The 14,740-nt window shown below is 39.0% G+C and overlaps 1 protein-coding gene across 1 annotated transcript in view; it reads right to left on the reverse strand.

The window, feature by feature from the left end:
• Window positions 1-1,307: 1,307 nt before the first annotated feature.
• Window positions 1,308-14,740, reverse strand: part of KCNQ5 (potassium voltage-gated channel, KQT-like subfamily, member 5) — an 88,253-nt gene continuing 74,820 nt past the window's right edge. The window contains exons 10-13 of the mRNA XM_009895760.1: window positions 11,955-12,063; window positions 3,840-3,971; window positions 2,724-2,850; window positions 1,308-2,321 (exon numbers count right to left, since the gene is read on the reverse strand). Of these exons, the coding sequence (XP_009894062.1) occupies window positions 1,380-2,321; window positions 2,724-2,850; window positions 3,840-3,971; window positions 11,955-12,063 (1,310 nt within the window). The 3' untranslated portion in view covers window positions 1,308-1,379. The remainder of the gene's footprint in view (window positions 2,322-2,723; window positions 2,851-3,839; window positions 3,972-11,954; window positions 12,064-14,740) is intronic.

The raw sequence follows: 14,740 nt of genomic DNA on the forward strand, positions 1-14,740 counted from the left end.
TTGGAGGAAGGATTCTGGAGGTTCTTTCTTAGAAAGCCATGAGAAATGACTGCACTTGGGGGACAGTGTTGAGCTATAAGAGTATGACCACTTTCCCCTCTCTCCTCCTCCCATTTTATTTAAAAAACAAACAAACAAAACCAACCAAACAAAAACCCCTCTTGCCTTCAGGGTTTTTTTTTCAGTTAAGGTGGTCTTCCCTACTTCTGTTTCCATTTCTGATTGCCTACATGGCTTTTTTTTTTTTTTTTGTTTTGTTTGGAAATAGCACTCGGTATCTTTGACTGACAGGCTGGATTTTAAAAAAATAAACCTTTTTGCCTCTTTACCTTCCTTCCATTATTTTCTGGGATCATTTCCCTTCCTGCCCATCTAAGTCCATATTCTTTCGTTTTCTTCATTGATTATGTTGTCTTTCTCTCTTCCCTGTTCTATCCTCTTTAGTTTTAGTCTGTATTTCTGTTCCTCCTTTCCCAGCCTTAAGAAGTGCTGTCGTGGTTGGGACTGCGAGGAAAATTGCCAACATTTCCACAGAAGGAAATACTGCTTCTACAATGTAGGCAGCGCCTGCTTCGTTCCCTCACCTGCTGCTGCCCAAACGCTTCAGATTCACAAGATAGCTCCTCAATGAGTCTGGAAGAAGGAGAGATTCCCCTGAATTTTTAGTGCAGTCACCCAGGTTATCCATTTCGGAGGCCAGCCCCAATCCTTAAAATACAAACTTTTCGTAGCAAAATAATGTTCTTGTTATAAAGAACAATGTGATAGTGGTGTGTCAGGTACTTTCGCCACAGCACTAAATCACCAAAAATCGGATGGATATTGACGTACTGTTTTTCAGAGTTAAAAATAACTGATTACTGATGAGCTAATGTGTGTATCTTGCAACTGGCAGCCATTTCTAATCCCATATTACTGGTTTCCTTGGTACCTTGCTAGCAGCTGTAGATAATTTTTTTGTTGTAAACATAAACTATCATCTAAATCAGGACATTATATATATATATTTAATTAGTTCAGAAGCAAAGTGCTTTAAACCCTACGATTTTTACTTCTGCTCTGTAGAAACGGCACTAGGTCTAAATGCTCAAATTTTTGCTTTTTGATACATCCTGCAGCATTAGCTTTGTAGGCAACTCGTCGTTTAAACCTACTGTACTACATGAAAGGCTGCCGTACTGTAGGTGTAAATTTGAATGTTAGCCATCACTTAAACATGCATTTTCATGCAACTAGGAGGTATGGGCTCATTCAACTGCTTCTCAGATTCATCCGGATTTTTGTGATTTTAGCTTCGTAAAAAGGCTTTCAAAACAGTTCATGCTATGATATGTATGACTAGAGGAATGACCCAGCCAATGAAGAAAGCCCACAAGCTGTTATTTAAGTTTGACGTGGAGCAGATTGAGTGCTTCTGTACCGTCCCCTGGCTTGCAAATGCTTTGAGATGATCTTGATATTCCAGTCCTTAGAGAGTCGGCAGAGAGAGTTGTTTCCACTAACGGGCGCGAGATGGCTTCAGTAGTCTCTGTTCCTGCCTCTGTCTCCAACTCTTCATCAGTTATAAATAATTTTGACTCCCTCCATTTGGAGTATACGTCTTGGCTACCTCTGGAACCACTGGAGTCACTGCCAGCAATGTGTACATTCAGTTCTTCTGTTGATTGTATAAGGTTTTGTACAGATAAAGATTTTCCTAAATCCATTTGCACCACAGGTTTAACTGAGAGCAAAGGTTCCCCTTCTATATCCAGACTTTTTCTCCATGTGAGATCCTTTGTCGCGCTGGGCTGTGCGACTTGTCCATTATCCTTTGATGCAACAAGGCAAGCGGTGACATCGGAAATATTTTCCTGTGTGGTTACAGGAATAATGTGAACGGGCTCAGGCCTATTGATATGCTTCATTGATGAGAAAGGTGGTATTTGTAATGTCGTTGGAGTTGCTGGCTTAGTTGCCTGGTTTATTTGGTTTGTTGTATTATTACCTGTTGCAGGTCCATCGTTTGGCACTTGCGTTGCTTGACTATGCATAGCTGGACTAAAAGCATAGTAAGCCTGAGTGCTGAATTCATTTGGTGTCAGTATAAGCTGTAGGCCACGAGGCAGATTGGCACTAGCTGATCTGGATACACATCCACTGATTTGTGCAGAATTAGACAAATCTTTGCTGTCTGATGGACTCTGGTAATCGGAAGTCTGCTCACACTCAAAAGCCGGCATTTGAAACGAAGCCAAAGTGAGCGCGGATGCAGATCCTTTTCGCAAAACTTGTTGATAAATATCTAATAGACAGTCCAGTTTTGACTCAATGGATTGTACCTGCAGGAGGAGAGGGAAAGGTTAATGTTAATGCCAAATACTAATTTAAAATATTTGGAACCCAAGCACGAGGTAAAGGTGACTGATGAAGAGAAAAATGGGGGGAGCTTGTTATACGCTATTGGCCCTTGAAAAATAATGTCAAAAGCCACGTAGATATTTCATAACCAAGCTGGTAAAAGGGAAAAAAAAATAGTAACCTGGGATTTTTCCTTCCTTCCTTTTCTGTACATGGAAGACAGTTAAGGTCATACAATTCATATCAATTTTATTTCAACATGTAAATGAAGCAGATATTGGGGGGAAAAAAAAAATTACCTGTCCAGCCTTTGAAACATGCAATAAAATACACAAAAGTATGAACACCAGAGCAAGACAAAGCGACACGGATAATCACTCTACCTGTTTCTCCACTTTGACTACACGCCCTAACATACTGAGGTCATCAGTTGTCTCATTCTCTGCAGGATTCTTTTCTCTGCTTCGTTTATCTGCTGTGATTTGTCCTTTCCCGAGAATTTGGTCAACGCTGTAAGAGAAAACAAAAGCTGCTGTGATTCCTAAAAAGAGTGATGATATGAAATGCTTGGTAATCTGTACCTTAACAATTAAAATCACAGTACTTCAGAAAAGCACTTGAGAAAGAAGACAAACTTAATTTTATTAATTAAGAAAAAAAAAAAGTGATTTTTGAGCATTTGAGACAGCTTTTCTTTTCTGTTAGCACTAACCCCCGGGCCAGAACTTAGCCATCATCTGGGAGAGGCAGGGTTAGACCTGCTGAGAGGGTGAGAGAGGAGGTGGCCTCTCCAGCAGCCTGATGTTGGAAGGTGTCATGGTTTAGGCCAAACTGGCTACTGGGGACATGGGGGACCCCAGATGGGACCAACAGATGTTCCCTTCCATCCCTCTTCAAAGAGAGAGAGGGGGGAACAGATGTACCAGTGCCACCCTCAGCTCTCCCATCCTAACAGCAGCATCGAGTCCTGGGAAAGTTGACAGTTTGAAGCAGAAAGCTCAACACTGATCCTGGTAATGACACACATGACACAATGTTGGGGTTTTTTTTTAAATTATTGTTATTTTTTTTTATTGCTGGGACTCTAGAACATAAAAACTGCATAGATACAAAGTTACCAGTAGTTCCCTATTTCTTTTATGTGAAAAGAGGAAGTCTGAGATGGGAGAAAGGCAGTTCTCAATGTTGACCTCATCCTTTTGGCAACTTCGTGACTAAACTCCTTGTTTATGAATGGACTTTTAAGATAAAGGATTACCTTTTCTATTGTTCAGACTTCCATTTTCTGGGAACAATGTAGATAGATTGGTTTTTGTTTTTACCAACAATATAATTTCTGGCTCAGCTGTGTTCACAGAAAGAAAGGCTGGGCTGATGCATGGATGGCAGTTTGTACCCAAATATAATACAGGAATGTTAAACATTACCAATATTCATTGTGCAGTGACATAACGTAAAATGCTTATGCAGAGGAGAGCAGAAATTATTTTTTTTCCTACCGTGACTGAAGACTCTTAATCCTGCATAACATGTCTAGATGACCTGCTGAATACTGTTCAATGACATCTTTGACATCATATGGACGAAGCGTTTCCTTAAACTTTCTCTTCGCAACATGAAATTTCATAATTCTGGGGGGAAAAAGCATTTTACAGGTTAATCTTCAACAGTTGTGAAACAATACAATATATTCCACTGACAAAATTTGACAGCTAATTTTTAAATGGTGGATATTTTCAATACAGCTTGTGCAAGTGAACTTTTCCCTTTACAAAATTGTTTTTATAAGTACAAATGTGTAAGTACGAATGCATTTTGCCTTTGCATTGTTATGTAAGGGAGCTCAGGTAACACTATTTTAAAGAGCCCAGAGCATGTTTAGTTTATCAATATACACCTATTTGGCTTTTTATGCTAGGTGCCTAATTTGAAAGGTGCTGAAGTACATGCTTAACTTAAACCTGGGATTAGTCCCACTGACTTTACTGAGATATCCTCTAAGCTACATTTGTGCTTAAGCTACTTCTGTCCTTGTTAGAGGAAATATTTGTCTAACAGATCGATTACACAAACATAAATATTAGTATTCTTTTTCTGGTGCTCATTTTAAGTTCTTTGCTTTCTATTTTGTAAAAAAAAAAAAATAAATTTATGCATCCAATTAATTTTTCATCAATATTTATTTTTAATTAACATTCAGGCCTAAGTATTTGTTTTTAATTTATTTTGCTGACTTAAGATCAAAATTTGCAGGCTAAAGAGAAGTTTTCATGTTTGTTCCATACTGAAATATATGGGAATTATTGTTTAATTAGCATTGGTGATTTTTTTCCTTGAATTTTACTGCAGAATAGTGAGTATCAGATAACAGCAAATATCCAAAATTGATGAATGGCATATGCGAGACTTGCATGAGTTTCTGTGATGCTTATGTGAATATGTGATGTCCACTGAGCAGCTCTTCTTCGAATGAAAAGCTTGTTATTAAATCACAAATTTTAAATAATAGAAATGACAAATTTGGAAAGTTAATGACAGTGAACTGATTTTCCAGCTCAGCTGGTAGCACCTGCAGTTCTCCATGGTTTACATGGGAACTGCAGAAGAGAGAACTGTGTGAGAGCTGAGACAGCAGCTGAGGGATCAGGTGTGTTGGCCATTCTGGTCTGTGTTACGGAGCTTATGAATCCCCAGTTAGGGCCAAACTGCTGATATTTGCTATCTCTTGCAATTAAAAAAGCGGAGACAGTGAATTTGTATTCTATTCCAAATCCCAATATTTCATGCTGATGTATTCCCTCCGTGTTTATTATGGTATGTATTTAGCAGCCATAAGACAATGAAAGATAATAAAAATCAAAACTTGGCTCTTGCTCTGTGATAAAAATAGATTAGTTGTGTTTTAGTGGAATTTAGGAAAACCATAGTATTTATTGTTAGGGCAGACATTATGTATGTAGAGTCAGATTAATAATATATAATGATCCTCTACTCTTTTTTGTATTATACGTAAATATTCTTCCAAATAATATCAGCCTTTTCCCACAGTGCTTAGGTTGTTGATATTTCCCATTCTGGTTAACTTCCAGTTAAAAATGAGACTGTTTGTCACTGGTATAGAGCTTGAAGTATGATATTGATTATAGAAATTAAAAATGGAAAAGGCCCGTTAGGAGCAGTCCATCACTTTGACAGTTCAGGACTGATCTCCATGCAGTTTTAAATATGCCAGATGATGCACTTTCCTCTTTTCCGTTGTCAGCCAGTTCCACAGACTAATGGCTTTCGGCATCTTTTGTAATCTGAAGGCCTCTGAAGCTGGGATGCAGAATTTTTTTTTTTTTTCTTTTAGCTGTCAATTGATACCAAGATACTCTGTTCATAATAGTCTGGCAGTGCAGACAGTCTCCAGGAATCTAGTTCTTTATTCAGGTTACAAAGAGTAAATGATGTAGCTGACATACAAGAAAGTTTTTTTTTTTTTGTATTATTCTCTCTGTTTTGGTGGTCACAATTTTTTACTTCACGCTCTTGATAAAGTGAAAAACATGAAACTCTATTAGAAAAGCTGAGCCAAAGGATTAATAGCATAATTGAAGACAACTGAATTTACCACAACTGGGTGATTTTACAAGAGAAGAGACAGAAGACTAATTTTTATTAACAGCCATAGAAGCTTCTTAATCAGTGTGCACAAAAGTCTTCATGATTGCTTTGCGGCTTTATAACAGGTTTTTTGTTATCAAGGCAGTTTGTTCTTAATGTTCAGCAGTCAAACACAGGACCGAAAGCATCACAGCTATATCAGTGAGGTGTAACTGTACTATTTTTGGGTTAGGTATTAGCCTATGTGATGCCATCTTAATTAACTCCAGCTAGGTTTGGAACAGACCCATATTGCTAACTTCTTTTTGCTTCAAACATATAGAATTTTACAAAAAATGTGCCAAAAAAAAAGAAGAAAAAAAGAAGGGTTATTAAAGATTGGCATTTTAAAATCCTGAAAGATAGTTAAGAAACAGAAAACCTGAATTCTTTCAGTGATGGAGCCTAGCAACTGCTTCGCAGTTATTAAATTTAGTTGATTCTCCATCGTTATTTACTGTCAATTTAAAAAATTCAGTTATCTTTCTACATCTTGGAAAAACTATGCAATTGAACTTCATAGGCTTGGACACCCATCCTGAATGATTATTACAACTGTGTAGAGCATATTCAAAAATAATGAACAAAAAAGCCTTTGAGCTTCCTTCCTTCATGCTTCTGGAATAAAAAGTTGCCTATTCTGGTGTGTTCCTGAGTGATAAAAACGAAGGGTTCAGTTCTGCGGGCACAGGTGGGTAACCTACCCGAAAAAAAAAGGGAAAATGAGTACAAAATTCTTCATATCCTAAGTGTTTGAAGCACCGACCCTTAGCAGGAACAGGAGGAACAGATCAGACTGGAGCTGGGTCTGTCTATTCTGGTTATACCACAAGGGGGCAAACGAGTCTCGTCAGAAACGAAACGGAGTCGCCACGGGCGACACCGAACTGCTGCCTCTGACCAAAGAGCCGTAATCGAAAGTAAGAATTAACCCCAAAGAACAAAGTATGTGGTCCCCAAGATTTTTTTTTTTTTTTTTAAAAAACATTGCATTTTTAAATCGCTGTATGCCGTGGAGCGAGGTGGTATTTTATCACTCACATCTAATGGGATAGACAATACACTGTTGTAAACTGACCCAAGTCGCAAGCGTGACAATTTTCCGGTGAGAATTAGCCATAAAAAGTAGTCTGTTTCAATGATGCATCCAGAGGAGAGCAGAAAAAAAGTCTTTCGTGTTGAATTAGACCAATATATCGAAGTACTTTGTCTATGTCTAAACCACAGCTCCCACTGATCTTTACGTGCCCTGATAATTTGTAGAAAGTTACAGGTCCAGTATGAACTTTTGTCTTATTGGCCCCTGGAAGCCAAAAGCAGCATCAATTTCATTTAATTCTTGTCAAATGCTGCATCAGCGCTGATCTAGAATTAAAGTGTTTTCTGAATGTGCAGGTTCCGTATCTTTCCTGACATTTGTTGCATTTTATTTTCCATTCATGTTGCCCCTTCCCGCATTAAAAGCCACTCTGCTTGTCATTACTGCACTTTACTGTGACCGGCACCAGAACATCTCTGATCCTCATTGCAGCCCTGTCATACTTGTTATTTTTTAAACTTGTATCTTGTCAGTCTTGTCACTATCTCAGGAAGAAATGGAGCTTAATTCTACTGGGATTCAGGTAAACTCACACACGGTTCCTGCCTTAAAGATGAAAATGCAGGCAGGTTGTTTTACCCGTAGCTAGGTGAGGTCCCCACAGGTTGGTTGCTCACTTACTACATCAGGAAAGCAGATGCACAGAGATGTAGTTGTGCTGGTTCCTCCATCTCTGTACCCTTAGCTTGCCAAATAACCCTTCTTCATGGTAAACTGCAACGTGCCAAAGAGATCAGGATCTGATATAGAGAGGCCAACAGGCAAAGGTGGTTGAGAGACAGTTCCACTACTTGTGGGGTGAGTGGGTCAAAATTGCTTCCTCTCTTGGGTCTTGACCTGGACTAACCCATCCCCTAGGAGACAGAGACATGGTTTTCTCCCAAGGACAGTGCTGTCGTAGCGAAGGACACATCTAAGAGCCTTGCCTAGACTCCGAAGACCATCTGGGCAGAAAATATACAATGGGTTGGGATTTAAAAGAAATAGAGGATTCTGAAACACCACTATTGAACAAATTCATAATGGCTGCTAAAACTACATTTTATAGGTGTAGCAGAAACGTTTCGAGGACTGAACATAAATGATAAATTATATTTTCCTTCTTTGGCTATTAAATATGTATGACTATTCAACTATACAGCTTATCAGCTCCAGAATTCTCAAGTTTCATTTTGTTTAGTTACATTTATTATTGTTATTTCTTATTAACAACAAATGAAAACATATCTATGCAATCACTAAAGTTAAAGAGAGAAAAGACCTCTTAGGTCAGCAAGTTCATCTTCCTGCCATTGCAGTTATTTCCTACTGCATATTTGTTTATGCTTCTCAAATCTAATTTTATATTCCATAAATAGTAAAATAATTCCATCATTTCCACTGTGGAGAGTATTACAGAATTCAGTGCCTCCTGCTATGAAAAATGACCAGTGATATTGCAATATATGGAAACCAGGTATCCTCGTCTTCTTTTTAGTCTATTTTATAATACATCCATCACTGTGAACTAACAGAGAGAGCTGGAAAAGGCAACGTTTTTTTGCTAGTCTCCAGGAACTCTGCAGGATGTTAATGGCTTTTAGTTCATGACAAGACTAGGGCCAATTGAGTAGTGCTACAAAAACCTGCTGGCACAAAGGCTTGGTGTACTTCTTGGCAAGAACTACTTTGTGCAGTGCTGTCGTCCCAGCCGGAGGCTGGAGAGGAGCAGGACTGATGGTGGCCTGGCCCAGGGCACGCTGCGGAGCACACCACATTTCGCCACGCTACCCGCCTGCTCCCTGCTCACCCAACGCTGTGCAAATGCCTCGAGCAGCTTTTCCTCACTTTCTCTACTGCCTCAGTCGATCTTTCCCGACGGAGAGTTTGTAGTAAGTGCTGGTGGGGGCAACACAAGAGAAGGGCTGTGGAAGACCCAGCGTCAGGGGCTTTTGAGAGGAGGCTGATGGCTTGGCATCTTACTGGACAGCTCTGCCCAGAGGGTCTTCAGTAGGACTGATCGTGAGTCCTATTTTTGGAAAGGGCCAATGTGTTAAAAAATTGAAGTGTTTTTCAGGAAAGGACTCTTTTCTCCACCTCCTGTTTGGACCATTTCAAAATGAAAGTTTTGGGGGTGTTTGTTTAAAATCAAAAAGTTGTTTTGACGAATAAGGTAGTCCTGGGAAAGATGTAAATAAGCAAGGTCAAAACTGAAGCAATACACTTTGAAATTACTGAAATGAAAGATTAGAACTAATCCAGTTTTCGTCTTTTGCTACTTCAATGCTGTCTGACCAGAGATTAACCAGCATATTCTAGGCTCCTTTCACAGAAAAAAAACCCCAGTTCTTTCTGATTCCAAAACTGAGAGAGGCCCTATCTCTGTAACCCCACAGGCATGAATTAATTTTGCTAATTTCATTTTTTCCCCAAAACAACAGGACCATTTGTGTAATTGTAAAACAATTTGTACCCAGCTCTAAGCAGGAAAAAGTAATTACTCTCCCTTATTGCAGTTTTCCAAGGTGATGTAGCCAGAATGGATCCGACTGTATGTGCTTACATCTGGGGTCTTCTGTATAGTGTTTCATGAAGCTATGCAAGTACCTTCTGTCTTCGCCTGCTCCTCTACACCAGCGGGAAAGGAAAAACAGCCTCCACCCTCCCCCACTGCCTTTGCAATTCAAAGCTGTTGCTAAAAACAAGCTTCAAAATGAGGCACAAAGTTTCCATATAGGCAGATGTTATCATCTTGAAATTCTACAGTTACTATATAGTGTCTCAGATCCTTCTTCAGATGTTTGCATAGATCCCAGTCTAGTCAGGTAACAGATACTCTGAATAATAAGAAAGAGGAGTATCAGCTACCCGATGAACTGAATTATCAGTCTCTTGATTTTGAGAGATTAAGGTATACCATTTAACAAAAGTCTGAAGCTCATGGCATATCACTGCTTTACAGATCTCAAACAAAGGTATGTTTCTGAAGCAAGATGTATGTGCCGTTTGTAATCTAGTGAAACAGTAACATTTGCAGGGAGAGATGGGAGAGATTCGTGGCTAATGGATAGCAAGTGGAGATGCAGAATTCTTATTATCGACCTCAGGGGTGAAATGAGTTGGTTTTTGGTAAGCCAAGTGTGCAGAGAAAAAGTTGGAGGTAATCTAAAAAGTTGACTCTTATCGGTTAAATAGTGCATCAAATCAAACAATCAAACATTATTATTAGAACATTTATGTGGATGGCACTGTGGAGAAAGTTTGCCAACTAGGTCCTTCACATTTGGTCACTTTCCATTTGAGCTGATAATTACCAAGCAAACCAAGCAAAGGTGCAGGTGATGCCTTGAACAATCAAGTGGTGCCTTTGAAAACAAGCTCCATTAATTTAGTATTAAATTTAGTATTAAAATGGCAAGTTGATCTTAAGGAATTTGGACAGTATTAAGAATGAGATGACCATTGGTATCACTTGGCAGTCCAGTGGCAAGGTGCAGCTGGAGCCAAGAGTCAACCGCTCTGCTTAAAATGCAACAGCGCAGACAAGGATCTTTGGCACCAGAGCCAATGAATTATGCTGATTGTTCCTAATTTGAGCAGTTTCCATTTGAAGGAATGGGTCCGCCTTGTAAGCAGGTGTCCACTGTGTAGAAGGATTTCTGTCACCTGCTGAAATGTTGCTGGCAAGAGATGGTTCTCGACGGTGACATTTGAGTTGCCGGTTGCAGTGGCTATGGACACGGACCTGGTACCTGACACTTCCTGTGAGCTCATTTCCAGGCAGGTTGGAAAAATGGTTGGAACAAATGCCTGCAAGTGATCTGCCAGGCTGTCTGTGCTAGTAGAAAAGTATTAGAAACAGCCTTACTCGCTATCTGTCTCCATTGGCAATTAGTGGAAAAAGGGGAAAGAAATACAAGTTGCTCGTAGGTTATCACTGTGTGATATTATTTGATCAAGAGCTTGAGTTCTTTCTTCTTCTAGTGCTGAGAGAAGTAAGGCGAGAGTCTCCCTGTGGGAAAGCATCATCTTCCCATAGGGTTTTTGCAGAAACCCCCTGGGGCTGCTGCCTGACCGCCTGCGCAAGAAGGGTGCTGGGCACCGATGCGACTGTGGTGCAGAGCCAGTGGGGTGACCCCCAGCAATAACCTCAGGTTTGCTGGCAGCAGAAAGGGAATGCCTGAGCTCTCCTTCCCTGTCAGTTTGCTCTTTGTGGTGTCAGGATTTGCACTTCCAAACATTCAGGGAGATGAAGAGCCTTGGCAGTCTCGGGAGGGTGAATGCTAAGTTTAGGCTTTCACTACAGGTAATTTGATAAGTTTCAATGCAGTTTCTCGCTTTCTTGGAACAGAAGGAGACTATTAGTTTTAAATTATTGGGGTTATATTTAGTTCAATGGATAGTGGCAGGCAAGGCTTTGCACAACTGAATGAATATCATTATTCTGCTGTTAGCAGAAGAAAGTTGCGATGAAAGTCATATGACAGACTTCAGGAGTATGGAAATGCAATAAAACCCTAAACTTTTAAAGGAAATATTTTTTCCAGGCAAGAGGATATACATTCAGTAAAACTACATCAAACTGGATTACAGTATTTTGGATTGCAGGAAATATAGTGGAAACCAACATTCATTACCCTCATTTCTGAGTCAAATCATGTAAATTTTTTGACACTGAAAAGCTGATAACAGAGCAGATAAAACTTTTTGACTTTTAAATAAAATACTGATGAAAAGGAAGCATAAATAAACTATATTAACATTAGTTATATAACAAATATAGCCATGTAATAAGTTCAACTAACTACCATTTTATTAATTGACATGCAGTTAGTTAGTATCTTAATTAAAGAAATCTCAAATATTTATTCATTCAGTATTTTTTACTCACCTGATTGCTCTGATGACAGTTTTAAGAGCAGGGGTGAGATCTTCTACTGACACATCACACTGGCACCCTTTGTCATCATAAACATCATCTGTTCCAAGACTGGTGTCAGCTGCAAAATACAAGAGCGGACTAAACAAGCAGCATTTAAAAATCTCTTCCTTAGTGTTTTCTAACTGCTTGCACAGTTGTTCTGAAAATATAAGGACTACAAATCAAATAAGACAGAGCTTCATCAGTTTATGAACTATATGATGCGCTCGTCTGTCTCTGCGCTTGTGTCATAAAAGGCCTAGGTAGTCCCCAGTGTAAATAGTAAAAGTTAGAAAGGAAGAAAGCCCTGTTATTTTTCAAACAAATTAACAGTTTAGTACCAGCATGTCTATTCCTGATGTCTCACCGTTTTTCATCACATTCTCTGTCTTCAGGGAAAGTGGTGAGCTAACAGATGTAATGGCAGAATCAAAAGGTGCTGAAGTTATATTAAACTGTTATTTTGTTTACAACCATGAATGAACCTGACATTGAAGACAAAGGAGAAGATCCATTTCATTTACTAAGGAGGCTGTGGAATGATCCAACACTTAATTACGGGTGAAATAAACAAAGTACTTTTTTGCCAGAAATTAGTGGAGAATGACATCCGTCATGGATCAGTTGCCACCTTACACGTCAGAGCCATGTAGCTATTGCAGCCTTCCATTGCAATAGGAACTTAAGCCAAGTTAGAGTATTTATTTGCCTGAAAGAATTTGCCTGAAAGAACACCGCCTCCACAGTTACCATTTGAGAACTAACTAGAAATCTCAGAAGTGCCCAGTGTATCTCAGTACACGAGAAAACAGGGACTGATGCATGACCAAGAAGGTTTACAAACTTAAAATGTGCTGGAGTGGGAACATAGCAAGGAGGGCAGGGTCAGCGAATGCTCCTGTGTCACATATATCTCAAAGGCACACGAAATATGGGAAACCTAGCTGGAAAGTAGATGTTTTTTCCTCCCAAACCATCTCGCTTCACCTGCATAAAGTCCAAGTGCCTGGTGAAAAATTTCACTCGAGGTCAGTGTATTTCAATGTGTAAGTGTCTCTGCTTCATAAGGAAGAGAGTCTAAAATGAAAATGTGACATATGAAAAAGAGAAAAAAGGATGGGATTCAGTAACCCTCAGTCACGGAGATTTCTTCCCAGTCCTACGTGCCTACCTACATTCATTCTGTTATTTAAAGCATAGGCTTAGTCATCCAGTAACACTGCAAGTAAACCATTTCAGGGGACTTCAATTATAAGCAAATTTGAAGCACAATCAGACAGAAATGATTACAGGACATTTTTTTGCAAGTTCCTTTTTCACAAAGACTATACATTAAAGATGAAAAATATTCTTTATCAGTTACAAGTGCCGGAAATTTCATGTTGCCTTTTCAATCTAATAGGAACACCATCTTAGAATAAACAGCATTGTACGAGGTTGCGTCTTCAGGAACTGGTATTGCTGCATTCTTGTCTTCACAGATTTAATATCTGACCGTAATAATTTGTTTTTATGACTCTGGCTAGTTCATTACCCTCAAGAATATTTTTTCTTTTTTGACTGTTGCTGAACTGGTACATCCATGAGGAACATCTACTGTAGCTTTGAAGAGCAAGAGGTTTTATCTTTGATAGATCAACTTAATCTAGAAAGAAAGACGTTTTATAGCCCAGTTAATAATGTCTTCAAGTACACATGAAAGAATCAAATGCAACCTTCAAAAAAATTTGGTTTAACATTGTGAAAGTGAAACTCTCATACAAAACTTTGAAATCTCCCCTCCCATGCTATTACTGTAATTACAATCATTGCAATGATGACAAGAGTGTTTTTTTTTCTCGCACTCTTTCACGAACTTTGCTACAGACTCGGCTTATCTTATAGATAAAATGTATATGCCTTTCCAGCTACCCTGCCTAACTAAGATTTGGATCCCTGCCCAAAAATGTAATTAGATAAAATAGACTATGTAATTAGTTTGATAGGTATATACACTACCTAAAACCCCCTCTCTGAAGGTTTGAAGTATTCCAGGACACTAACTTCCTACATGTCATGTCTGATCAGCCTCTCCAGTTACTTCTCCCAGTGCTGAAATCTCCCGGCTCATTTCTAAGTACCATACTAAACCCAGTGCTTTTTATGCTACTGGTATTTCCAGTGTCTCTCTCAGGTTTGAATCTACTCAGTTATGCCAGTATAAATTAGGAATAATTCTGCTAAGGTCACATTAGCTACAACCATGTAACCTCAGTGAAAGGGGAGATCCAAGTTGAAAGTTTAAAATAAACATGTTTCTGAATGGTTCTCTCACTGATACAGTTCCTGGGTCCTTTGCCAAGTACAGTGTCATTAATAAAAGGGCTACCTTAACATAGTATATCTTTGCAGAACTGTTTTGAGAACAGCATGGTGCAATTATAGTATTCCATGTTGCTCACATGTGGGTACAAAAATCAGCAAAATCTTTAGACAGACGCTGGAAAATTCTTATAAATTTAAGCCAGCTTTATGAAGAGATACCGCTCCTAATAAATCACCTTCTTTTTTTCTTTCTAATATCCCCACTGACATGAATTTCCTTCATTATGGCAGGCATTCGGTACCATATGTCAATAAAACTTGTGAAAAGCTATAAACCTTGTTTGATTCACATGGGAAACATTCATGTTTCTTTAGAATACTGAGCAGACTTGGGAAAAAGTTTGGGAAATGAATAGTAGCAATTTGAGAAAAAAAATTTCCAGCTTAAAGCC

Source organism: Charadrius vociferus, unplaced genomic scaffold, assembly GCF_000708025.1.
Source record: "Charadrius vociferus isolate BGI_N301 unplaced genomic scaffold, ASM70802v2 scaffold362, whole genome shotgun sequence".
Lineage (NCBI taxonomy): Eukaryota > Metazoa > Chordata > Aves > Charadriiformes > Charadriidae > Charadrius > Charadrius vociferus.